The sequence below is a fragment of the Microcaecilia unicolor genome, chromosome 6 (assembly GCF_901765095.1).
Source record: "Microcaecilia unicolor chromosome 6, aMicUni1.1, whole genome shotgun sequence".
Taxonomy (NCBI): Eukaryota; Metazoa; Chordata; class Amphibia; order Gymnophiona; family Siphonopidae; genus Microcaecilia; species Microcaecilia unicolor.
The window spans coordinates 136,639,087-136,666,280 of NC_044036.1; the positions used below are offsets into that span (position 1 = coordinate 136,639,087).

A 27,194-nucleotide genomic window follows, 5' to 3' on the forward strand; every position below is an offset into this window, starting at 1 on the left:
CAGCCTTCCCAGGGTTGGATTGCTGAAATCTGTGCTCCCCTCCACCCCGGGCTTTGCCCTCAGCACGGAGCGCTCTGTGGTCTTTAGGACCCCGCGGGAGGCCGGCCACAGGCAGACACTGCGCAATCCCAGTGCTGCCAGTCCCGGCTCAGCCTCTCGCAGAGCCGGGGAGATGCCCGGAGGTGCGGGGGGCCCCGATATCCTGCTGAGGACAATAGCGGCTCGGGCTGCAACGTGCAGAAATGAGGCCACTGCACCGTTTGCTCGTTGCCTTCGGTGAGTGGTTTGGTTTTTTTTTTTTTTTTTCTGAGGCTGGTGTGAGTTTTTGGAGAGGGAGGGAAGGGAAGGAGAAAAAGGGGGAAAGGGGGAGGCAGCCTTTGTTTCGTTTAGGGGGAAAGAAAACCGTAACGTAAACGAAACCTGGACAAAGTTGCATTGCACAGTCCCGTTGGGAAGCACCTGCATACGAAGGGCTAAAATTAAATCAGAGGGTAAAAAGAAAATCGATTTTATTTTGAATGTTACTGGGGCTTTCTTTGGATGAATACATTCTTTTCTAAGGCAAAAAAAAAAAAAAAAACCAAACAAATCAGTCGAAAGTGAGGAAATCAATTATCTCCAAACCCTGAACGCTGTAGAAATCCACCTGAACCTTTATCTCCCTTCTGAATTATGACCTTTTGCATCATATCTTGCATTTGCAGCCATAAGAGGCAAAACTTCAAAATGATTTCAGTGCCAAACACAATACACGTTGTCCCCCCCTTTTTTTCTGGACCCAGTTGAGGAGCTTCCTCAATATTGGGGGTGCTCAGCACCCACAGAGCTGGCTCATTTGTTTGAAGCCTTTCTTTAAAAAAAAAAAAATGAAAGTTTATTAACACTGCAGGATCTTCCAAACCTGTTAAGAATCTTTTTCCCAGAAAAAGTTTCTGCATTTGTTTCCTCCCCGTTTTAATTCTGATTTTCCATTGTTTTTTATTTGCTCAGCTCTTCACAGCAGTACATCTCCACACCTTTCGCTTCACCCTATAGCCCTTCAACATACTCAACCCATAATAGCAAAACCGAGGGGGGGTAGGCTGCAAATCAAAATTGAAAAGTGGCCATACATCAAACGAATCCTCAAATTTTTCTTAAGTCTTTTCCTATCAATTCACAGAGGGTGAAGAAACGGAAAGCTCCATTGCGTGTTCATTTTGACAGGAGTCTTGGCTAGAACAGTGGGGAAATCTGTATTTTGAAGCATAGATTTATGTCTCCTTCAGGAGGGCCTGTCCAGAATCCTGCTGTAATTTCTGAGCCACAACCAGCTTTTACTCAGGTTTCTGGGATATGGGGGGGGGGGGGGGGGGGGGGGGGGTCTGTGCTGCTGTGTACATACAAAGGGCCCCATCTCAAGCCAGATCTATAATCACACTACCAGCACCCTAGGACACTGCTTCTTAACCCTCTATGGCTGGAGACACACCAAGCTAGTCAGGTTTTCAGAATCACTGCAATGCATGTGACAGATTTGCTTATAATGGGTCTCTGCTATGACTGGCCTGGTGTGGTGCCAGGAGAGGACTGAAGCACTGCCTGGGTTTGCAGCAGTAGGTGGTAGTGTGATGGTAGAGCTGATACTGGAGAAGCAGCTCCTTAGGGACTTCTTGAGCTCTACAAAATAAGTAAAAAAACGAGAGAGAATATGGCTTTGCAGCAGTCAGATGCCATTCTGGGCAAGGTTCCCAGGCTGTGTGGCCGCTGGTCCCAGCTAATTGGCAACCTCGAGCTAAGGTCTACAAAATAAGTACCTGTATGTATGTAAACCGCTTTGAATGTAGTTGCAAAATACCATAGAAAGGCGGTATATCAAGTCCCATTTCCCTTCCCTACTTGTCCTGCTCGCTCAGTTCTTCATCTCGCTTTTCTCCTCTTCTCTCAGCTTCTATCATTCTTCCCTTCAGTGCCATGTTTACTCTTCTCACTGTTCTGTGGCTTTTCTCAGCCCTTTCTCCTAGCCCTTCACTCCATTTTCCTCTATCCCACCCTCCCCATCCCTTCCACCACTGTGTCCTGCTCCTCCATCTCCACATCACCTTTTTAATGCCTTATTTCCCAACCCTCCTTTTCTCTTTTCTTCTCTTTCTCTTTCACCAGCATCTGTTGCCTTCCCTCCCGAGCTGCCCTCCCTCAACCTGCCTAACTAGGTGACAGGAGCCCATCCTTCTGCAGATCATCACTCTGTGCTGTCTGCCAGCACCATGAACGTTTTAAAAATTTCGCAGGCCGGCATTTCCTGGCAGCTGACTCAGTATCCAGAAGCAGCAGCCAGAAATGCCAACCTATGGATTTTCAAAATGCTCATGGGGCTACATGCATGCATAGATAGCATACAGATCCTGGAGCACGCATTGGGAGGGGAGGGACTGAGGTTCAGGCCCTCTTTGGGTTTACTGGCAGTTAGCAGCACAAAAGGCAACTGTCAATTGAGACCAGCATCCTGTCTCGATAGATACGCCAAGCCTAATCTCTGGCCATCTTCAAATCTAGGCTAAAAACCCACCTCTTCAATACTGCTTTTAACTCCTAAACCTTCAACTGTCCCCTATCCCTGATATGCCCTGTCTGTTCTAACCCTTATCCCTTACTTGTCCTGTCTGTCTGTCATAATTAGATTGTAAGCTCTATTGAGCAGGGACTGTCTCTCCATGTTCAAGTGTGAAGCGCTGCGTACGTCCGGTAGTGCTATGAAATGATAAGTAGTAGTAGTATTTATTTATTTATTTATAGCATTTATACCCCACTCTTTCCCGCTCGATAGCAGGTTCAGTGCGGCTTACAAGGTATGGTACAGAGTATCACAGAGATAATACAAAGTATGGTACAAAATATCACAGAGATAACCCAGTTATAGAGAGTAGGACAATAGGACGATACGACACGTGGGAGAGAGGGTTGGAATTTGGGCGGTGCTAGTGATGTGAGTGTGGATTAGGTTTAAGAATTAAGTTGGGTTGTTAGGGTAAGGCTTGTGTGAAGAGGTACGTTTTCAGCAGCTTTCGGAAGGGTAGATGTTCATTGGTTGTTCGGATGTGTCGAGGTATTGCGTTCCAGAGTTTGCTGCCTATAACGGAGAAGTTGGATGCGTAGTAGGTTTTGTATTTGAGGCCTTTGCAATTGGGGAGATGAAGGTTGAGATATGTTCGAGAAGATTTGGACCCGTAGTAGAATGTATGAAACCACCTTGACTGTGCTGTCTGTGATAAAACCATGCTTTAATGAATGCATGCCAAAAATAATGCCTCACCTTTATTAGAATATGATTGAAAGCAATTCCTGATCTGTTTTTTTTTTTTTAATTCCCTTTTGATCTTGTAAATTTTCTCTGCCATCACTTCTGATAGAGAAGCATCTTTGCCCTGTAAATAACTTATCTCAATATATGAAAATCCAGATTCTTGATGAAGTCATTGTGCCCCTTCCCACCTTGTTCCCCCTTAGAAATCTGCATTCATTGATACAATAAAATATTCAATAGTAGGACCCAAAACTGCAAAGGATGTGGAAAATGACTTCAGGGAAACTCGTCTAGAGATATGATCATAAATGCAATAATTGAATACAACATTTTGCTTCATTTTATATTAGATATTAATAGAATAGAACAACAAAACTGGTGCATCGATTGTAGCCATTTTGAAGGGATTTACAATGATAGTGAGACCTTAATGTGAGCAAGTGCAAAGTGATGCATGTGGATGTGGGAAAGAGGAACCCGAACTATAGCTGCATAATGCAAGGTTCCACATTAGGAGTCACCGACTGGGAAAAGGATCTAGGCGTCCTTGTTGATGATACGTTGAAACCCTCTGCTCAATGTGCGGCGGTGGCTAAGAAAGCAAATAGAATGTTAGGTATTATTAGGAAAGGAATGGAAAACAAAAATGAGGATGTTATAATGCCTTTGTATCGCTTCATGGTGCGACTGCAGCTCGAATATTGTGTTCAATTCTGGTCACCGCATGATATAGTGGAATTAGAAATGGTACAGAGCAGGGCGAGAAAATGATAAAGGGGATGGGACGACTTCCTATGAGGAAAGGCTGAAACAGCTAGGGCTCTTCAGCTTGGAGAAAAGATGGCTCAGGAGAGATATGATAGAGGTCTATAAAGTAGAGTGGAATGGAATGGATAGACGTGAATCACTTGTTTACTTTTTCCATAAATACTAGGATTAGGGGGCACGCAAGGAAGCAAAAAAGTAGTAAATTTAAAATGAATCGGAGAAAGTATTTCTTCACTTAACGTGTAATTAAACTCTGGAATTAATTGCCAGAGAATGTAGTAAAAGCAGTTAGCTTAGCAGGGTTTAAAAAAGGGTTGGATAGCTTCCTAAAAGAAAAGTCCACAAAGGGAATGGGACTTGATACACTGCCTTTCTGTGTTTTTTTGCAACTACATTCAAAGTGCTTTCCATATTATATACAGACACTTATTTGTACCTGGAGCTAAACAGTGGGAGCACTGTATATTTCCAGCTACAATAATGCAGCGATGGTGGGCTCCAGGTTAAGGGGTCATAGATTTGATATACCTCCTTTCTGTGGGTACAACCAAAGTAGTTTACATATATTGTATGCAGGTACTTTTTAGTGGGCTCACAATGTAAGCTTTACCAGGGGCAATGGAGGTTTGCGACTTGCCTAGGGTCACACAGAGCTGCAATGGTTTGAGGAGTTGGGATTATCTTGCCTAGATTCCTAATTGGATTGGGTCTCTCACAGGTATAATAAATATATGATCTGACTTTAAAGTATTAATTTTAGCTGTGTCACTCCACCACCCGTAGAACAGTAATAGTTGGTCTGTAGAGTTGTCTAATGGCTTTCTGCTCCTTCTGCCACAATTGTGAAAAATGGTGAGATGAACCATTAGGGGTCAGTCTTTCAAGGTGGTGGCAGGAGAAGCAGGATGCTAGTGGACGCCTTCCCAGATCAGGTAATTGGTTCAGGGTTATCCAACACTGCAGACTTCTGGTCACAATGCCCTTGTCCACATGAGTCTGTCTTTTTATTTTTCCTCCCTTTTTTCCACACTGTATCTTTACTCCATCCCTAGAAAGAGTGAAAAAAAGCACATCAAAGTTTGGTGGGTTTTTACATCCACTAACATGTGCTTTGTATGCCCACCTAATTTCATTCCAAGTCAGCACTTTCAACAAAAGATGGTCCTGGGACCCTAACAGCCTTTGGTAAGTCCTCATATAGTGGAGAATGTCAGTGGATTCTGGTTTTTACCGTAATGATGTTCCATTTATAGGTGTGGTTTTTCTATCATGGTTTTTTTCCCCCAGGTTTTCAGGACATTTTGCTTGTTTTAATATTTTATCTAAGCTTATGAGTATTTGTGTTGTAGGAGCGATCCTATTTCCTGTAACTTAAGAAAATGACCTATGAGATATTTCCATATTTAGATACATGTGAATAGTCTTTGTAGACTAAGCGCTCTTGACTACTGACGCTGAAAAAGTGAGAAGATTCATTGTCTACCTGTCTTTTGTTGAAGGGCCTCTTTGTCTTTGCCTTGCTGCATCTGAGGAACCCACTGTGGACATTCTGACCTCGACTTCATTTCTAGAATACCCAATACCTCACCTGGAGATCCTTGAATCTGCAGAGCAGACAAATGTGGGAGGTGGAGAATCTGAGGCTATACCCAGCCTCCTGCAGGCCTTCCAGGGATCTGGCTTCTCGAGCCAGGAGAATGAAGAGGAGTCCCTGATATTACAGTCTCCCCAGTACTTGTGGGAAGATGGAGGAGAAGTGAATGAAAGCAGCTTGGACCTTGGACCACCATCAGGTAAAGGGGAAAGGATTTGATATACTGTCTATCTGTGGTTACAATCAAAGCAGTTTGCATAGGGTTACCATATGTCCGGATTTACCCGGACATGTCCTCTTTTTGAGGACATGTCTGGGCAACCGGGCGGGTTTTGCCAATCTGCCCATTTGTCCGGACAAACGGACAGATTGCTAGCCTCCCCTCCCCTTACTTACTACTGCCCTGGTGGTCTAGTGACCTCTTCGGGGCAGGAAAGAGCCCCCTCTTTCCTGGCCGGAGCGCTGCCCTGCATGCATCCTTCCTGTTCCTGATCTCGGCGCCGATTCAAAATGGCCACCGAAAGTTGAAATTTGATTTGTCCTTGTCATTTTCAGGGCACAGACCGTAGAAGTCTGCCCAGCACTGTTGTACTAAGTTCTGAAGCTAACATCGAAACCCCTTAAAATTTCCAGTCCTATTCAGCCATGATCAGGACGCAGACCGTAGAACTCCGCCCAGCACTGGTTTTATTCTCCAATTACCAGCGTTGCCACCCAATCTCCACTAAGATTCCATAGATCCATGCCTTCTAAACAGGATTCCTTTGCTCAGCCTTCCCTAAAGCCAACTTTGGGGGTAAAAAGTCCCAGGAAAGGATGGGGGGGGGGGGGAGGCAAATGCATAGAAGGAGGGAGGAAAGAAGAAAGAAAAGCAAAATAGAACACAAGAAGCAAGAAAAAGGCAGACGGAAATAGAGAGCAATAGAATTACAATGAATCTATTGAGTAATGAGCAAAATCACCTTAAAAAGAATGAAAACACTGCTCTGACTTGTAAACATTTTTGACCGGTACATAAGTTTTCTGTTTTTCCACCTTGGCTTTGCCAGACTTGTTGTAGCTGAAATGTCTAATTGCTGAAGTATTAGCTGAGAGGTGAGAACAGTTACAGAGGTGATAAACACTTTGTTTAATCCCAACTGCTGCAGGCTCAGCTCATTTGAAAAAAACCCAGCAGACTGCAGTTTTAAAAACACGGCTGCTTTACCGTATTGACTGCTTTTGTTTCTTTCTTGAGTAGCAGGTGTTTAGAGTTGAAAGGTTTTTGGGATCTATTTCACAGTTGCTGTTACAGTGAACCTCAGAGGAGGGGGGGGGGGGGTACAGCTGCCTTTGGACCCTTGATAGACTGATGTGCACATTCTGAAAAGAACCAAGCAGCTGGGTAATGAACATTGGAAAAGATTGCAAAAAAACCCCAAACAAACCCCATGATGTAACTAGAAAAAATATAAAAATATGCAGAAAGTAACGTAACTGGAATCTTAAAGAAAAGTGATACAGAACTGAAAATGATGAAATGAGATATAGAAATGAACCAGGCCATGTAGCTATTTTGCTAGCTAAAGAGTCAGACTATTTTTCTTCTCATTTCTGTTTATCAGTTCCATAGGAAATAGCTTGAGATTTGGGGAAAATGTGATATAAAGCAAGACCTAGCTATTTTAGGTTTGATAATATATTGAATCTGTCCATTTGTCCACATGGTAACACTTAGGGGGTTATTTTTAGAAAGCATCTACACATAGAAATATTTATTTATTTTTAATTATTAGGATTTATTTACTGCTTTTATGAAAGAATTAATTCAAGGTGATGTACAGCAAGAATAAGTCAAAATATAAGCAATAGACAGTAACAGCAGTAAAAATATTTAAATAACAGTGCAAAGAGGGAGCGGCCAAATGGTTAGAGCACCAATCTTGTTCTCCAGAGGTTCAATTCCCTCTGCTGCGCCTTGCAATCTCGGGCAAGTCACTTAACCCTCCGTTGCTTTAGGTACAAACTTAGGCCCCTGTTTACTAAGCATATTTGTATTTTATGTTTCAGTGGTTTTTATTGAAAACAATACATAAATACTGAATGCATCAACGCTTCCATACATAGACTACTACTACTTAACATTTCTAAAGCGCTACTAGGGTTACGCAGCGCTGTACAATTTAACATAGAGGGACAGTCCCTGCTCAAAGAGCTTACAATCTAAAAGACAAGTGAACAGTCAGTCCGATAGGGGCAGTCAAATTGGGGCAGTCTGGATTTACTGAACGGTAAGAGTTAGGTGCCAAACGCAGCATTGAAGAGGTGGGCTTTAAGCAAAGACTTGAAGATGGGCAGGGAGGGGGCTTGGCGTAAGGGCTCAGGAAGGTTGTTCCAAGCATAGGGTGAGGCGAGGCAGAATGAGCGGAGCCTGGAGTTGGCGGTGGTGGAGAAGGGTACTGAGAGGAGGGATTTGTCCTGTGAACGGAGGTTTCGGGCGAGAACGTAAGGGGAGATGAGGGTAGAAAGGTAGTGAGGGGCAGCAGACTGAGTGCATTTGTAGGTAAGAAGGAGAAGCTTGAATTGAATGCGGAATCTGATTGGAAGCCAGTGAAGTGACCTGAGGAGAGGGGTGATATGAGTATATCGGTTCTGGCGGAATATAAGACGTGCAGCAGAGTTCTGAACAGATTGAAGGGGGGATAGATGGCTAAGTGGGAGGCCGGTGAGGAGTAAGTTGCAGTAGTCAAGGCGAGAGGTAATGAGAGCGTGGACGAGAGCTCGGGTGGTGTGTTCAGAGAGGAAAGGGCAAATTTTGCTGATGTTAAAGAGGAAGAAGCGACAGGTCTTGGCTATCTGCTGGATATGCGCAGAGAAGGAGAGGGAGGAGTCAAAGATGACTCCGAGGTTGCGGGCAGATGAGACGGGAAGGATGAGGGTGTTATCAACTGAGATAGAAAGTGGAGGAAGAGGAGAAGTGGGTTTTGGTGGAAAGACGATGAGCTCGGTCTTGGACATGTTCAGTTTCAGGTGGCGGTTGGACATCCAGGCAGCAATGTCGGATAAGCAGGCTGATACCTTTGCCTGAGTCTCCGCGGTGATGTCTGGTGTGGAGAGATACAGCTGGGTGTCATCAGCATAGAGATGATACTGGAAACCATGAGATGAGATCAGGGAGCCCAGGGAAGAGGTGTAGATTGAGAAGAGAAGGGGTCCAAGGACAGATCCCAGGGGAACACCAACAGATAGCGGGATGGGGGTGGAGGAAGATCCATGAGAGTGAACTCTGAAGGTGCGGTGGGAGAGATAAGAGGAGAACCAGGAGAGGACAGAGCCCTGGGACCCAAATGAGGACAGTGTGGCAAGAAGTAAGTCATGATTGACAGTGTCAAAAGCGGCGGATAGATCGAGGAGGATGAGGATGGAGTAGTGGCCTCTGGATTTGGCAAGGAACAGGTCATTACAGACTTTAGAGAGTGCTGTTTCTGTCGAGTGTAGAGGGCGAAAACCGGATTGAAGTGGATCGAGGATGGCATGAGAGGAGAGAAAATCAAGGCAGCGGCTGTGAACGGCACGCTCAAGTATTTTGGAGAGGAAGGGTAGGAGGGAGATGGGGCGGTAGTTGGAGGGACAGGTAGGGTCAAGTGATGTTTTTTTGAGGAGAGGTGTGACTACGGCATGCTTGAAGGTGTTGGGGACAGTTGCAGTGGAGAGAGAGAGGTTAAGGATATGACAGATGGAGGGGGTGACAGTATGAGAGATGATGTTAAGTAAGTTGGTGGGGATGGGATCAGAAGAGCAGGTGGTGCATTTTGAGGAAGAAAGAAGGCGAGCGGTGTCAGGAAAGGAGGAGAAAGAGGCCTGGGTTGGTTGGTTGAGGGAGAGGGTTGAAGGGTGAAGAGGAGGAGATGGCTTGGTAGTGAACTCAAGGTTGATCTTTTGCACCTTGTCGCGGAAGTAATCAGCCAGTGATCGAGGAGAGATTGAGGGGGGGTGGGAGCGGAGGGCACTTTGAGGAGGGAGTTAAGGGTGGCGAAGAGATGACGGGGGTTGGAGCTGAGAGAATTGGTCAATTGGGTGTAATAGTCCTGTTTGGCAAGGAATAGGGAGGAGTGGAAGGAGGATAGCATGAATTTGTAGTGAAGGAAGTCTGAATGGGTGCGAGATTTCCTCCAGAGGCGTTCAGCAGATCGGGCGCAGGAGCGAAGGTAACGGATGCAAGGGGTCAGCCAAGGCTGGGGATTAGTACTCTTTGTGGGACGGGAGGTGGATGGTGCAAGGGTGTCCAGAGCAGAGGAGAGAATGACATTGTAAGCGGAGACAGCCTTGTCGACAGACTCGGAGGACATGATGGAAGGGAGGAGATTAGAAATACTAGAGGATAGGGTGGGAGGGTCAATAGCCTGGAGATTCCTGGAGGTAGTGGTTAAAGTTGGATGGGGCTGAGGGGGGGGGGGGGTGAAGAAGTGTGAAGGTGATTAGGTGATGATCGGAGAGAGGAAGAGCTGAAGCGTGGAAATTGGAGGGAGAGCTGGAAGAGGAAAGGACGAGGTCAAGACAATGGCCGTCTCGGTGAGTAGGGGTGGTGGAGCATAGCTGGAGGTTGAAGGAGGATGTTAGAGTGAGGAACTGAGAAGCGTGAGGGTCGGATTGGTCATCAACGTGTATGTTAAAGTCATAGACAAACATAGACAAACCAAAACCTGTACTCATTAATGCCAAATTGTAGTAAGCTGTTTTCAAGTGTTGACATCTTATCCCTTAAGCCCCCCCTCTGTTCATATTAAACATTTAGACATAGAGCCTACAAAAACAGTCCAACCATATTTACTTTAATAATTAAACTACGATTTAGAATGAGTCTCTCTCTATTTGATGCTTCCTTATTTAATTGGTACTAATTTCGTTAATAGTGATTCAACGGCAGTGGCGTACCAAGGTGGGGGCGGTCCACCCCGGGTGCCAGTGGGTGGGGGGTGCTCCGCTCCCGCCGCCGTTCCCGCGGCGCCGCACATTTAAAAAACCGGCGAAGCAGCATCGCAGGCAGCGCCTCGTGCCCTGCTTGTAAAAAAAAAAAATCAAATCTCCTTCCCCTCCTCGACGTCGACTCGGGCCTTCCAATCAATTTGATTGGAAGGCCCGAGTCGACATCAAGACGAGGAGAAGGAAGGAGATTTAATTTTTTTTTTACAAGCAGGGCACGAGGCGCTGCCTGCGACGCTGCTTCGCTGGTTTTAACGGGACTGAGGTGGGGAAGGAGAGGGGCGAAAGGGACTCGGGTGGGGGTGTTCAGAGGGGAGAAGGGGACTGGGGTGGGGGTCTCAGACAGGGGAGGGGAGAAGGGGACTGGGGTGGGGGTGTTCAGAGGGGAGAAGGGGACTGGGATGGGGATCTCAGACAGGGGAGGGGGAGGGGAGAAGGGTTAGGGTGGGGTGGGGATCTCAGAGGGGAGAAGGGGACTGGGGTGGGGGTGTTCAGAGGGGAGAAGGGGACTGGGGTGGGGGTCTCAGACAGGGGAGGGGAGAAGGGGACTGGGGTGGGGATCTCAGAGGGGAGAAGGGGACTGGGGTGGGGGTGTTCAGAGGAGAGAAGGGGACTGGGGTGCGGGTCTCAGACAGGGGAGGAGAGAAGGGGACTGGGGTGGGGGTCTCAGGGGAGGGGAGAAGGGGACTGTGGTGGGGGTCTCAGACAGGAGAAGGGGAGGGGAGAAGGGGACTGGAGTGGGGTGTTCAGAGGGGAGAAGGGGGCTGGAACTGGGGGCTGAAAAAAAGGGGCAGAGAGAGAGAGAGAGGGGACAGATCCTAGATGGAAGGGGGAGCGAGAGGGAGGGCAGACCCTGGATGGATGGGAGAGGGAGGGAAAATGGTGGATTGAAGGGGCAGAGAGAAAGGGCAGGCAGTGGATGGAAGGGACGGCAGAGAGGGCAGACACTGGATGGCAGAGAGAGAGTGAAGACAGATGCTGGATGGAAGGAAGACGGTGAAAAGAAGATGAGGAAAGCAGAAACCAGAGACAACAAACTGTAAATAAAATATATTTTTTATTTTTTTGCTTTAGGATAAAGTATTGTAGATGTGTTAAATGTTTATAATAGAACATGTAAATAAGGTAATCTTTTTATTGGACTAATTTTAATACATTTTGACTAACTTTCGGAGAACAAAACCCCCTTCCTCAGGTCAGGATAGGATACTATAACAGCACTATACTGTACTGACCCGAGGACGGAGGTTTTGGCCTCTGAAAGCTAAATGTATTAGTCCAATAAAATGGTATTATTTTACTTTCTATATTTGTTTTATTTCTATTTGTTAATTTGTAAAGTGGTGATTGGTACTTGTTAGTTTTTTTTTTTCAAATTTACATCTGCTGTCTTTATATTTTGCACAGTACTAGGGGACAGTTTCTGTTTCTGTGGTGTTGCATTGTATGCAGAGTCTGGCATTGGGGGTTCAGTTTAATTTTTGTCTAAATAGAAAGTTTATGATTACTTATTCTATAGTGGATTAGGGTGTATCTGTGTTTGTGAAAAAGACATGGCTTTCAGTTGGCATTGACTGTGCAGGATCTACGATCTGTACTATTCTGTCTGGTTTCGTTTTACAATAGGTGAATTGATGTTCTAGTGCTCACTGTAGTGTTTAAGATGCTTTCCTTTTCCTTGTGTGACTCCTAGAAATGACTGCTTATGGTATGGTAGAATTGCTCTATAGGTCCTGAGTGTTTTGTATTCTCGGCATGCCTAGTACTGGATTTGGGGGGGGGGGGGGGTTAAAAAATGACCGGCCCCGGGTGTCAACTACCCTAGGTACGCCACTGTTCAACGGAACTGACCAGTAACACTTCCAACTGTCGGCATTTTGTAAGCAGTCACAGCTTACTATCTATAAAGTCGTATTCTCGTCATCAACTTATTGAACTTAACTCCTCATACAATTCTTCCCACCCTCTTCCCTACCTGTTTCTGGAACTCCCACCTCCCCTACCCTCCCCCCCCCCCCCCCGAGTTTCTGTGTGCATCCACCAATCACCGTCCTTCCATACCTTACTTAACTCCCTAAGGAAGACTATTCAGAACTTGACTGCGTGCCATTGGAGAGATCTTATTAAAATATGCCCCCCATATCGCCAGAAATCTCTGCTGCCTCTTGGGAGATTGATGTGCCCCACTGGATTCCCATAACATGAGCTGATGTAATTTGTTCCTCCAATACCAATAGGAGGGAGGTTGTCCGATACCAAATGATTAAGAATGCACTTCTTCCCCAGAACACATGACTTACTTAGGAAATATTGCTCTCCTTGTCTGCCAGATCTCCGCAAACTAATGGAGCCGAACATCACTCTTTCAAAATTGAGCGCTACTTGACGCCCTAGCACCAAATGAAAGAAATGCCGACCAGAGCATTTTGATATGTCTGCACTGCCACATTCCATGCAAGAAAGAAGCGCCCGCTAATGCACATTTTTGACACTTATCTGTATCCACCACTCCCGCAAAGAACGCGTCTTTGAGAAGAATAAGCTCTATGTACTGTTCTGAAATGACATTCCTGAAGCTCTGCACTGAGTACAATCTGGGAGACTCCCCCAAGTGACGCCACAATGATACGCTCAGGAATCGGTCTCCTTACATCCTGACTCCAGCGAGCCGACACTTCCTGCACATTTCTAGCTGGCTTGTACCTCCCCAGCTCCTTGTAGACACCGACACTTGCCCTGCCGCATCCCCTTCTGAGAACTCCCTTAATTTTTGTCCAAAACCCAACGATAAGCTATCCCTCGGGAGAGTATGCACATAATGGGATAGCTGATGATAAGCGAAAATCGCTGCTGGACCTCTCGCACACTGCCGCACAAAGTCTTGCGCTGAGACTACAGACCCCTCAACTTGAATGAAACTTTCCAACAATGTTACCCCCCCCCCCCCCCCCCCCCCGGTCCTCCAAACTACGAAAAATAGCATTCTCTCTTCCCGGCGTAAAATCTGCATTTCCTTGCAAAGGTAACATTACACTGCTAGTCGGGCTCTGTCCCCACAGCTGAAGCAATCCCCAACATAAGAACCATAGAGGCCGAAGCAGTACACTACCCTGAACCTTCTCGGGGAGCTGTTTCAGGGGAGCATGCAGTAAATCAGATGCCAGGGGCTGAAATATGCCCGTTCCATGACCAACTCAGTGTAAGCAGCAGTGCCCAAGATCCAGTCCTGCAAGTGGTGCAATAAACAAGCCTGATTATATATACGCGTATCTGGCAATCCCAGGCCCCCTTGAGTCTGAGCCCCAACCATATGTTGCCATTTCAACTTGGGCTTTCTTCCTGCCCAGCAGAACTTTACTACTATCCTTTGAAGTGTAGTCAGATCTTGCCGTAATAATTGAATAAGCGACTGTAATACGTATAGCCATTGTGGGAAGAGTATCATGCGATATAAGTGTATCCGACCCAGAAGAGATAAAGGAATCGAAGACCACACTAACAGCTGTTCTTTCATGTCTCTAAGCAGCTTTGAAATATTAAGGTCATACAGTTGAGCCAGATTCATCGGCAATTGAATACCCAGGTATTGGAAAGATCCTTGAGCCCAACGCAACGGAAAGCTATCACCCCGTTCGTTCCGCAGCCCCTCAGTGCTTGCTAGTGCCTCCTGATTTCGCAAGGTTTAGTTGAAACCCTGAAAAATCACCATATTCCGTTAGACTTTCCATAAGATGTGGCAGGGACTGATGAGGATCCATTATGAGTATCAACAAATCATTGGCAAAAGCAGCTGACTTAAAAACGACATCCCGAACCCGTACCCCTCGGATATCTACATTGCCCTGAATTTCCTGTAACAATGGGTCAAGCGTTAGAACAAAGAGGAGCGGCGATAGAGGACAGCCCTGTCTAGTTCCCCTATTAATAGGAAACCATTCTGAGAGCAGACCATTAGCTTACACTTGCGCTTTGTGCTCAGCATATAAGGTTTTTATCGCCTGAGCAAAGAATCCTGTAATACCATATGCCTTCAACACTCCAAAAAGAAAATCCCACTCCACCCTATCAAACGCCTTTTTGGCATCAAAGCTGATTAAAAGGGCTGGTGTCTGCTCTAAGTGAACCATCTCCAATGCCGCCAGTATTCGTCTCATTTCTTCGCAATCACTCTGCCATAAGTGAATCCCACCTGTGATTCCACCACCAAGGAGGGGAGAAATCTCACCAGTCTGTTAGCCAAAATCTTGGCCAAGAATTTGGCCTCCGCATTCAACAAAGAGATGGGGCGATACGAATCTGGGCGGTTCACAGGCCTACCCGGATTCGGTAGAACACTAATCTGGGCCGAATTAAGATGAAATGGCAAGTGCCCCTGTTGGATAGCTGCATTAAACACTTTTGTCAATATGGGATTGAACTCAGATTGCAAAAGCTTATAAAATTCATTCCGCAGTCCATCTGGCCCAGGGGCCTTGCCCAAATGGCTTTGCTTGAGCACCCATTCCACCTCCTCTACAAAGATAGGCTTGTTCAACACTCCCAACTCCCAAGTCAGACACCTTAGGCAAATCAATACTTGAAAGATAGGCTTCACTAGGCATCGTTGACTCAGTCTGTGGCGCATACAGTCGCATAAAAAAGTTTTACAAAACTGTGTTGATCTCAGCATCACTACGTACCAGGCCTCCTCTATCATCTGTCAATGAGAGTATTTTACGAGTGCCCACACTCCTAGTTACCAGTCTAGCCAAGAGCCTCCCACTTTTATTTGCAAATCTGTAAAGCTGATACTTGTAATACGCAAAGGATTTCTTGGCTCTCTCGTGTAAAAGCTCATTCAAGTCTTGCTGCGCCTCTAATAGCTGTCCTAACCCGCAATGGATGCCCCACCCCATACTGCCTCTGAAACATGAGTGTATCCTAGCAACACGCAGGGCCACCAAGAGACAAAGCCTGGCCTGGGACAAACACCCCCCCCCCCCCCGAACCTGCTTACTTGCTTGTCTTCTGCTCCTGTGTGTCCGGACCACGTTAATTCTGCTCTGTTGCACAGGTCTTTCTTCCTGCCGCGTCCCCTCCTATGTTTGTGGAAACAAGAAGTACTTCACACAGGAGGCGGGATGAGGCAGGAAGAAGGACTTGTGGCTGGCAGAGCAGAGTTAACACGATAATGCGATAACCTGGCACTGTGGCACACAAGGGCAGGAGACTAATCTCAGCCATGCAGAGCCCCCCCCTTGGAGGCCGAGCCCCAGGGGCATAGCCAGACCTCAATGTTTGTGGGGGTCCAGAGCCCAAAGTGGAGGGGGGACACAGTTTGCCCGTTACCGCAACCCACGCCTCACTGCAACCCCAATGCCTTGGCTGGCGGGGGTCCTCAACCCCCGCCGGCTGAAGCCTTTCTCCAGTGCTGTTCTCTGCGCATTGCCTGCCCTGCTTCCTCTCATGTCGTTTGCATGCCTTTCTATGGTTACAGTCAAAGTGGTTTAGTACTAATTTTGTACCTGGGGCAATGAAGAGTTAAGTGACTTGCCCAGAGTCTTGCCACTCTTTGAGATTCTATATGGTCACTCATAATCATCTCAGCTTCAGGAATCTACTTCAGACCAGCCTATCTCGGATAACCTACTCCTAGGATTCATCATATAACCACCAGTCCTTACTAATAACATCTTCATGGACCATTTTAGACTCTCTTGCCCTTTCCCTCTCTTCTTCTTCTTCCCTTGTTCCTTCTATCCTATCTCATTTGATTGTAAATGTATAACAACTGATCTGGCGACCGCCTTATCATTACATTGTAAGCCACTTTGAGCCTGCACACCAGTGGGAAAAGGTGGGATATAAATGTACTAAATGAATAAATATGGAATCTTGCTGTTTGGGATTCTGTCAGGTACTTGTGACCTGGACTGGCCACTGTTGGAAACAGGATACTGGTTTAGATGAACCATTGGTCTGACCCAGTATGGCTATTCTTATGTTTTTAGGTGGCATCTCTTATAGGTAGCAGTTCAGCAGAGGGGCTTTCAGGATTGATTCTGTTTAACTTAATCCCTGGCATCTGGGCTTTCTTGCTGAGAGGAGCACAGCTTTGGACTACTTTTGTAAATGGTTTAAATCATAAAGTACAAACCATAATGTTTTTCATCATCAGTACAGTAAAATCTAATGAGGGCCATTTAATCACTGGAAGCTCTAAAATGAATGCTTTCTGCTTTTGCAGGTTACACTTCTCCAGTATCGAGAGGAGATGAGACCCAGTCTGAAGTGGACCTCTGGGAAACAGCCACACTACAGCTGGTCACAGACACAGCAGACCCCTCCCTGCACACTTCTTCCTCTCAGGCACTGGTGGAAGAAGAAGAAGCACTGATCCCATTAGGTCAGGATGGACGAGCCCACATCCGCAAGACACATTTACATAACATTCTTCATGCTGACTCCAGGAACGAGGAGCAATCCCTCATTCCTGTGTTGCTGACCACAGACTCCAGCAGGTTTGGTTTCAAGACCCAGCCAGCAAGGAGAAAAGGAAGCCCAAAAGAAGGGTCTGTGCTTAAGAATCCATCAGGCCACGACCCAGGGACCCATGTGGAGCCAAGCGTGTCGCCATCGTTTGCTGTTCCTTTTGCTACAACAGTAGGCTCAGGGAAGATCTGGGAAAGCATTCCAGAGGATCTTTCCAAAGTGAACCTCAGGATGGAGCAGCTGGACGTGGTTCCAACTGAAACGGCCAAAGATGAAGAACGCCCCCTGGTGGTTGAATATGACTCTGTGGCTCCCGTGGGCTCTCCTGGCTCCGTGGTACCATGGGAGAAGGCAAATGAGGAGCTTCAAACACCTTCTGACATCTCTAAGAAAATCATGACCACCGTTGCCCCCCCAGGCAAACGTGAGAACAGGGGTATGCTCAGGGCAGCTTTGTCCACAGAAGAGTCACTGCATTCTGCGCAGGTAAGGATCGGTAAAGTACTGCAATGGGGCAATGCATAAAAGACAGTATAGTGGCACAGAGCACCATAACCGGGTGACGGGTTGTTTGTCACATTCCTTGTGGACCCACACACTGTGAGAATGTGTGTTTGCAATCTATCAAAGAAAGGTGAAATGTGAAAAACACCAACTAAGTGTAGGTCACAAGAAGCACTTAACTGGCCCTAGCTTTTAGCGCTGACCATACCAGGATGTCTCCTGATTGGTAGAACTAAAGCAGAGAGGATGGTATTTTAAGAAAACTAGAAATGAAAAAGTGTCTGTGATTTTTGCAGCTCTTTGTGTACAGTGCTGAAGTTATGTCTTTGAGCCTGGGACAAAGAGAAGGATCCGTTCCAGGTTGTTTTGACACTGAAAGGGTAACCCCGGAGAAAGATTCTTCCAATCCTGAGTTAGGAGGAGCATACTTGGTGAAAAGAGTTTAAAAAAATACCTCAGTTGTGACAGGAGGGTTTTTCGAGCTATGAAGAATAATCCACCACCTAACGTGAGAATTATTTTGCAATATTTGAGTCCCTTTATGTCTGAGCTTTTTTTTTTTTCCTCCTTTGCAATGTATAGTGCTTAAGTATATGTGGGGACATATACTTAAGCTCTATAAATTGGGGACATATACTTTTAGCTGGTGCCTGAAAGTGCAAATCACATAGGTGCATGAAAGGCACCATTAATTGTCCGGTAGGTACCTGTGTGCATTAGGTGTTATTCTATTGCCACACATCCTAACTACAGGGATTCGCAGCATGGGCATCCCATGTTCGTGTCTCCTGTGTGTAGAATACTTAAAATTACGCACATCGCTTAGCACACTTAGTCATGCCAGTTTCCGCTGGCCATTAACGTGGTGTGAGAAGGCGTATTAATGCCAACTTATGCTAGTGTTCTATAACAGAATCTTTGCGCCAAAATGCCGTTATAGAATTGGAACTAAGTGAGCGGCATTAGGGCACCTAGACCGATGGTGGGTTGGGAACATAACTGACCAGCCATTTTTATTGGTCTCGTATTTTGACTTCTCAGTTGTGGGTTGTTAACTCTGAGCCAAGCTAATGCTTGTCGGTGTGAGGGCCTGGGCTTGTGTTGTCTTGGTTTCCGGTGTGTCTGCCTGTCCATCTCTTTTCTAATACTTCCTTCCAGGTGATCTGCAAAGACTGGAGCAACCTGGCAGGGAAAAACTATGTCATCCTGAACATGTCTGAAGACACAGACTGCGTAAGTGAGCTTCATCGTTCCTGAGATATATGTGAGCTCCAGGCTCATTTATTATGTAAATCGAATTACACATTGTTGGAAAAATAACTCTAGTTGAAAGCAAGCTCAAAGCTGGTGTTTTTTACTGCCCAAAATGTCAGGCCGCTCCCAAGGGGCTAGCCCAGCATGGGAAAAATCAAAGTGGCTCTCTTCCCCCTCCCCCCCGACTCTTCCCATCCCCTTGTAGTCCCAGGTGGTGTAGGGTAGGCTGGGTAGAAGTGTTCCCCAGTCACTCCTACCCATGCCAGCACCAAATTCAAAATGGCAGCTGCTACTCCTAGCAGTGTTCTCGTGGTGCTACTGCTAGGATCAGCTTGTCCTATAAAGGCTTTTCCATAGTAAATCCAAGAGCACAGAAAGCAGGTGCAGAAGCCTGCACTCTAGTGGTAGTACCACCATTTTAAATTCAATGCTGGCATGCGCAGGAGTGACTAGGGGGTCACTCAGCTGCCAATCTCAAAATGGTTGCTGGTACTTCCCACAGCAGTCTCAGCAGCCATTTTGATTCAGTGGTGGCAGCAGGCAGGAATGAGTGGGTTCCGTTCCTGACCCCCAAAGAGGGGTTTGTTAAGGTAGTCCCAGGGAGGGCCTACAGGGTGGTTGGGCAGCCCAGGGGAGCCAGGTTTCGGCCAGGGGAGGTCAACAATGACCTGTTTTCTGCGGGTAGGGGGGGGGGGGAGAAATTCAGTTTCTGCCAAAAATTTAGTGGCATTTTTGGCACAAACCCAAACTCTGATTTCAGGTCAGTTTCACTACCGAATACAGAATTGAAACTTGATCGGCCTCTACTTGAATGAATCTCCAGGCCAGCCACTAAATACTTTTCCATTGTTTCTACCTGTCTGTGTCAGATAACTTTACTCTAGATTTTTTCTATAGAATCATTGGTTGTGCTTCAGTGTACTTCTTACTCAGGGTATAAGCAGATAACTGTGTTGCCAGACAATCAGGAGTGGAAAGAGGAGACGATGTGGAAAATGTCTTTACTGTAAAGTGACAGCCCTTAGGTTCATAGTGCAGGCCGTGGACACGCATTCATTTTTCACCTTCACAAGGCAGAAGAAACATCAGATAATTCAATTCTCTTTCTCTCAGGAGATGTTTCGATTGCAGAAAGGACAACAGCTACTGTCCATGATGGAGGGAGCTTTCTCCAGAAAGACAGAGTGGCTGCAAAGAGCATGGATGATTTCTCTGAGCAAACCCAATGAAAATGACAAACATTTGCTCATGACATTAGCTGGAGAAGACGGTGAGTGACCATTTAATGATACACGTGCTTGGTCAGTCTGGACAGCTGTCATGGTGATAGTCATTGACTTTTGCAACATCTTGGCTCCAGAGGTGCAGGTAGGTCTCCACTGGTTCTCTGCTATAGAACTGTGAGTATCCATCTCTGACTTTGCATAGGGTGATGCTGTTCCGCTTTTCAAACATAACTAATAGGAGAATGAATGGCAAATATTTTGCTGACTGTTTTGTTTCAAATATTAGGTTTGGTCCCTTTAAAGGATGTTCTCACTGCTCTAGAAGACATCAAGAGAAACCTAACAGAGGTAAGGAGTGTTCCAACTTCAGTCTCTTCAGGTGTCTCTTCTGGTTTGGAAGATTTATCGCTGATTCTCTGGGGTATGAACTAGTGGTTTGTAAGTTGCTGGCTGTTTGCATAATTGTTTTGAAATCTCCTGAGAATTCAGTGTCACCCCTTCCTGTAGATTGCCAGCTTTAAGATTGTATTTTCTGCATAACTGCTAATATTCTGTAACCTGTTCATGTCTGTGCTGGGCATGCCCCTCCTGGGTCCACGCCTGTGACCCGAACATGCCCCTCGTGGGTCCACGCACCTGACCATGCCCCTGACCAATCCTTGCCTCTCCTGGGTCCATGCCCCAGACCCACCCGTGCGGCAGTCCTGGGATAAGGTAGTATCATATTTGTGAAAGTGAGGAGGAATCTAACCACAGCTGGGGCCTGACCATTTTATTTCCTCCTGTAAATCCCTAGCTTGGCATTCAGAACTATTCAACAATCACTAGCTGCCAGTCACGGCCCAATCCATCCCGCAGTGATTACGGAAAGCTTTTTGTCATGCTAGTCATTATCGGCTCCATCTGTGCAATGATCATCGTGTCTGGTCTTATCTACATCTGCTGGCAGCGCCGAGCTCCTAAACTAAAGACTATGGTGAGTACCAGATTTGGCATAAAGCTTTGAGGAGGGGGGTTGCTACTAACGCAAGGTGTTTGTGTGAGAACACGATCAAAGCTTCTGATGGTAGTGGAATGAGTGACTCATTCTTGTGGTGTGCTGTGGAGGACTTCACATCAAACTGCTTATCACCCGCTGTTGATGGGAATTGGTTGTGTCTCTTTAACAAAAATAGTTGTCTTTGGAGAACTCTATACAAGTTTTGAGCTTATGTTGCATGAAAATGTAGCCACAAGTGATAGACAATGATTGCATTAAATTGCCTTCAGATAAACAGGCAAGAATTGTGGTCTAGTCTGACTGGAGATGGCGCTCTTATAAACTGTTGGGCCAGAAAGTGTTTAAAAAAAAACCAACACTGGGCCTCCAAGACTGGGACAACAGGAGTATTTTATTGACAAATGACCCGGCATGGGCCGGTTTTAGTTGCAAAAAGTATATGCGTCCAATGCCTCTAAGAATGAATGGAGGAAGTCTTTTTAACCAAACGTTCCTGTCGAAGCAGACAGCCACGATACAGGAAGTAAACTCCTGTGTTAGCCTTGTCTTTACCAAAAACACCTCTCCTTCCCTTAGTCCATTCTCTCAACCCTCCAACCCCTGCCTCCTTTTCTTCCTTTTCTGAAATCACTGAAGAGGAAACTACACATCTTCTTTCCTCCACGAAACTAACTACCTGTTCCTTTGATCCTATTCCCACCCATCTACTTAACACTATCTCTCCTACTGTCATCCCGTTTGTCATATCCTCAATCTTTCACTGTCCACTGCGACTGTTCCTGATGCCTTCAAACATGCCGTAGTCACACCACTCCTTAAAAAACCTTCATTGGACCCTACCTGTCCTTCCAACTATCGCCCCATCTCCCTCCTCCCTTTCCTATCCAAGATACTTGAACGTGCTGTTCACTGCCGTTGCCTTGACTTTCTTTCATCTCAAGCTATTCTTGATCCACTTCAATCTGGCTTTCGCCCCCTTCATTCAACTGAAACAACGCTTGCTAAAGTCTCCAATGATCTGTTCCTAGCCAGATCCAAAGGTCTCTATTCTATCCTCATCCTCCTCGATCTATCTGCTGCTTTTGACACTGTTGATCACAGCAGCCTGCTCCTTGATATGTTGTCCTCACTTGGATTTCAGGGCCCTGTTCTTTCCTGGTTTTCTTCTTATCTCTCCCAGTGCACCTTTTAGTGTATACTCTAGTGGATCCTCTTCTACTTCTATCCCACTGTCAGTTGGTGTACCTCAGGGATCTGTCCTGGGACCTCTTCTCTTCTCCATCTATACTTCTTCCCTTGGTACTCTGATCTCATCCCATGGTTTTCAGTATCATCTTTACACTGATGACTCCCAGATCTACCTCTCCACACCAGAAATCTCAGCCAAAGTATCAGCCTGCCTGTCTGACATTGCTGCCTGGATGTCTCAGCGCCATCTGAAACTAAACATGACCAAGACTGAGCTTCTTATCTTTCCCCTCTAAACCAACCTCTCCTCCTCCCCCATTCTCTATTTATGTGGATAACACTCTCATCCTTCCTGTCTCATCAGCTCGTAACCTTGGGGTCATCTTCGACTTCTCCCTCTCCTTCTCTTCACATATTCAACAGACTGCTAAAACCTGTCGTTTCTTTCTCTATAATATCAGCAAAATTCGCCCTTTCCTTTCTGAGTACGCTACCAGAACCCTCATCCACGCTCATCACCTCTCGCTTAGACTATTGCAACCTGCTTCTCACAGGTCTCCCACTTAGCCATCTCTCTCCTCTTCAATCTGTTCAAAATTCTGCTGCACGACTAATATTCCGCCAGGGTCGTTATGCTCATATTAGCCCTCTCCTCAAGCCACTTCACTGGCTTCCTATCCGTTTCCGCATACAGTTCAAACTCCTCTTATTGACCTATAAGTGCATTCACTCTGCAGCTCCTCAGTACCTCTCCACTCTCATCTCTCCCTACATTCCTCCCCGGGAACTCCTTTCACTGGGTAAATCTCTCTTATTTGCACCCTTCTCTTCCACCGCTAACTCCAGACTCCGTTCCTTTTATCTTGCTGCACCATATGACTGGAATAGACTTCCTGAGCCGGTATGTCAAGCTCCATCTCTGGCCGTCTTCAAATCTAAGCTAAAAGCCCACCTTTTTGATTCTGCTTTTAACTCCTAACCCTTATTCACTTGTTCAGAACCCTTATTTTATCATCCTCACCTTAATATTCCCTTATCTCTTGCTTGTCCTACTTGTCTGTCCTAATTAGATTGTAAGCTCTGTCGAGCAGGGACTGTCTCTTCATGTTCAAGTGTACAGCGCTGCGTACGTCTAGTAGCGCTATAGAAATGATAAGTAGTAGTAGTTTTTGGTAAAGACAAAGCTAACACAGGAGTTTACTTCCTATATCGTGGCTGTTTGGTTCAAAAGACTTCATTTATTCTTAGAGGCATTGGACGCATATATTTTTTGCAACTAAAACTGGACCCCTGAGGCAGGTGTTGTTTTACGCCGAAGCACGGCCCATGTCGGGTCATCTATATATATAAAAGGCAACCCCAACGTTCTGAAGCCTCCACGGAAGTTGAGGCGCCCGCGATATCCAGTGTGCCCTGGAGTGTCTGCACCGCCCTCGCATCAAAACGTCATGACGCGTCAAAACGTCATGACGTCGAGGGCGGAGCTATTGACACTCGAGGGCCGAAACGGCCCACAGCGAACAAGGCAAGTAGCTTCGAGGGACGGAGGGAGGGCGAACAAGGCAAGTAGCTTCGAGGGACGGAGGGAGGGGGCCCCTTGCTAGCGCCCGTTTCATTCCGCTCAGAAACGGGCATTTTTTCCTAGTTTGTCAATAAAATACTCCTGTTGTCCCAGTCTTGGAGGCCCAGTGTTGCTTTTTTTTTGTTTGTATACTTTCTGTGTATGCTGTATACCCTCTTTTTTTTTGCTTTGGGACAGAAAGTGATGTCATGGTTTAAATGGATTTATCTGCTTAAATCCGGTTAAGCTGGACCCCACAGCACTATCTTGAATCAGCGTAGGATTTATTGGAATGGACATAGGCTTAAAAGGAATTTAGACAAGTTTGTAGAAGACTTGAGAGAGTCACCACATCTCCAGGCCTGGACTAGAAAGACTGGATCTACTCTTAGGAACCCACCAGGTCCTTGTGATCTAGGTTGGCCACTGTTGGAAACATCATGTTAAATTTGAAGGACTTTGACCCTGCATGGCATGTCTTATGTTTTTTATTTATGGTTTGATGCCAGGTAGAAATGTGGTTAATATCTCATTAAGAAAATCTTTTTTTTATGGACTTTCAGGACAGGAATAATGAAGCTTTTATAGATGACGCTTCTTTGTGTGTAGCTTATGAAGCCACAAACACAGAACTGTGCTTAAAACAGAAGAAATAATGGACAACAAGCGAGTTGTAGCTGCGACCTTCTCATTGGACTAACTCAATACGTTTGTGACTAGCTCCCTTCTTGGGATCTGACTGACCAATGAAAAGGTCTCGCCTGCATTTTGGGAGAATTCTCAATAGATCACCTAAAACTAGGTGCCAGAATGATGTGTGCGGATTCTGTAATGGAAGTTGTGCACGTTGCTGTTATAGAAATCCATGTGAGCACTTACGCCTCCAAATGGCACCTGTTGATGCTCACGCCTAACCAGAGCCACTGAGTGGTGTGGGGGGGGGGGGGCAAAATTCCCCGGGCCCGGCCTTCAAGGGGGGACCTGGCACTGGGCCCTGGTTTCTCTGTCTCTCCTGCTCCTATCGGGAACCAGTCCCGACACATTGGAGCAGGCGAGAGACAGACCGTGGTGCCGGGCCCCCCCTTGGAGGCCGGGAAGAAGCAGACCCACTGACGTAGGGGGCGAGGGCCCCACATGTGCGCCTGCTCCTCCCTGGCCTCCAAGGGGGGGCCCGGTGCTGGGATCTGGTGGCAGCCCAAGAATGAGTGAGGCCCCGGGGCAGCAACAGTGGCTGTTTTCTGGGTTGGGTCTGGTGGCTGTGTCCCGAGTTGGGGGGGGAGGGCGGTGGCCCGGCTCTGTCTCTGTGGCCCTGCGCCTAACTAGAAACACTTCAATGCTTTTGCTCTACAGCTACATGTATATCATGGACCTCAGCAGTGACTCTTTTTACATGAGCGAACAACCCATGACTCACCTGCCTCTTCATCGGCCCCAAAACATGATTTAACTCACTTGTCTTTATTTATATTTTTAAGTCATCTTTATATATGCTTCAATTTAATCATATAAGAAACTTTAGCTTAGCTGCTTAACTTGTCTCTCTGGTGTAGATCTGCTGTGTGCAAGGACCATGTTTCACTCGGCATTAAGCCTGAGCTTCGATAGGCGGCAGATCTACATCAGAGAGGCAAGCTAAGTTAGTTTCTTATTTGATTAAATTGAAGCATGTATAAAGATTACTTAAAAATATAAATAAAGACAAGTGAGTTAAATCATATATTGGTGCTAATAAAGAGGCAGGTGAGTCATGGGTTGTTCGCGCATGTGAAGAGAGTTGCTGCTGAGGTCCGTGATATACATGTAGCTGTAGAGAGCATTGAAGTGTTCACAGTATTTGATTCCCACTCTTGAAAATGTATAAGCTGACAAAGTTAAAAGGATTTATCACACCTAACTATATAAGCAGTTAAGCACATAAATGCTAGTATTCTATAACCCACGTGCATAACTGCCTGACCTGCCCATGCCTCTCCCAGGTCCACAACCCTCTTGGAGCTGTGCGTTCTGAAATTTGAGTGCACAGCTTATATAGAATCCCAATTAAGGGCACTTACATGTGTAATGGTCAATTAGTAGCAACTAACACAAATTATAGCCAATAATTGGTTAAGGTTAATTAACATCTAAATAATCTATTATGTTACACATGCAACTAAACTTATTCTATAAGTTGTGCATGCAAATTTGTACACTAGTCAAAAATTTGTGGGCGTAACTTTCTAGAATTAGGGAGTTTGTTTGTTGACCCTTTTTTCTACAGATTCAAGTGGACTAATGTATCAACCATAATGGAGAATAAATACCAGACTACTACAGTTGAGATACTCTGAATGTCTTCAGTGGATGATGGTAACTAAGTTTTTGCTGTGTGTGTGTCTTACCTTCCTTTCAGTCACATGGCGAGGAGTTGCGCTTTGTTGAGAACAGTTGCCACGACAATCCAACTTTGGATGTCACAATGGATGGTCAGTCAGAGATGCAGGAGAAGAAACCCAGCCTGAATGGTGGCACTGTGGCAGCACCTGACAGCTGGAACATTTTCCTAAATAAGAAGGTGAAGGATGAGGTGGACATGCTGGAGGAAGACACTCACCTTTAGAGGGGTTTCCAGCAGAAACCAAGGGTCATAGGAGGGAGTCAAATCTCATGGAAATCTTGGTGGCAGAAGGTACCGAGTTATTGGAGAACTTGGTGAACCTAGAAGAGCTGCTGGAAGACTTCATTGCAAGACTTGCAGTGTTTCACAGGCTGCTGTTGGTTTTTGGAAAGCCCCTGTGAAATTAGTTGATAGCAGTGATCTAGCCTGTGGTAGCCTCATGTCCTCGCTAACATTGCTTTCTGATAGTGTAAAATGAAACAGCTACAATCTCCAGCTCTGAAGGAGATTTTGCAAGCATAAAACATGTATATAGTAAGCTGCAGCTGGTCCTGGCTGTCCTCTCTTTTCTCTAACCATGAATCTATGCTCAGTATTTAGTTGAAGTCCCATTTTCAGGATTTCCACCTTTTGGTGTAGCTGACCATGGGGTTGAAATGCACAGCCCTGAGAGACTTGCTGCTATTTCATCATACTGTGCATCCTGCTGGAGGCAAAACACAAGTTCCTAAATGCCCTTTCTTGCCCTGGTAACATGCTAATATAGTGAATGATGGCAGATTGACTAGTATGGTCCATCTGGTCTGCTCAGTAAGCTTGTTAGAGTTGTAACTGTGATCTCTCCTTCCCCCAATGTTTTTGACTGTTTTTATGTTTCTTCAGGCCTGGCCTGGGTCTGGGAATATAGTGTAGGCCAGAGATGTGTGAAATGTTTTGCACCAAAAGTGCAACCCTCACCCCCCCCCCCCCCCCCCCCATCTCAAATTTTGCAAAATAAAAACTTCAC

At 46.1% G+C, this 27,194-nt stretch overlaps 1 protein-coding gene across 1 annotated transcript; it reads left to right on the forward strand.

Annotated features, from left to right (window-relative positions):
- On the forward strand, nt 1-27,194 carry PODXL2 (podocalyxin like 2). The gene is made up of 8 exons (XM_030206148.1): nt 1-276; nt 5,551-5,844; nt 16,834-17,564; nt 18,741-18,815; nt 19,950-20,106; nt 20,349-20,410; nt 20,859-21,038; nt 26,204-27,194. Exons 1-8 carry the CDS (start codon nt 243-245, stop codon nt 26,408-26,410), a joined length of 1,740 nt encoding a protein of 579 aa, XP_030062008.1. The 5' UTR covers nt 1-242; the 3' UTR covers nt 26,411-27,194.

Coding starts and splice junctions, on each gene's coding strand:
- PODXL2 (XM_030206148.1), top strand. CDS start 243: ATGAGGCCACTGCACCGTTTGCTCGTTGCCTTCG. Junction 5,845..16,833: donor GGACCTTGGACCACCATCAG/GTAAAGGGGAAA, acceptor CTGCTTTTGCAG/GTTACACTTCTCCAGTATCG. Junction 20,411..20,858: donor TCAAGAGAAACCTAACAGAG/GTAAGGAGTGTT, acceptor GTAAATCCCTAG/CTTGGCATTCAGAACTATTC.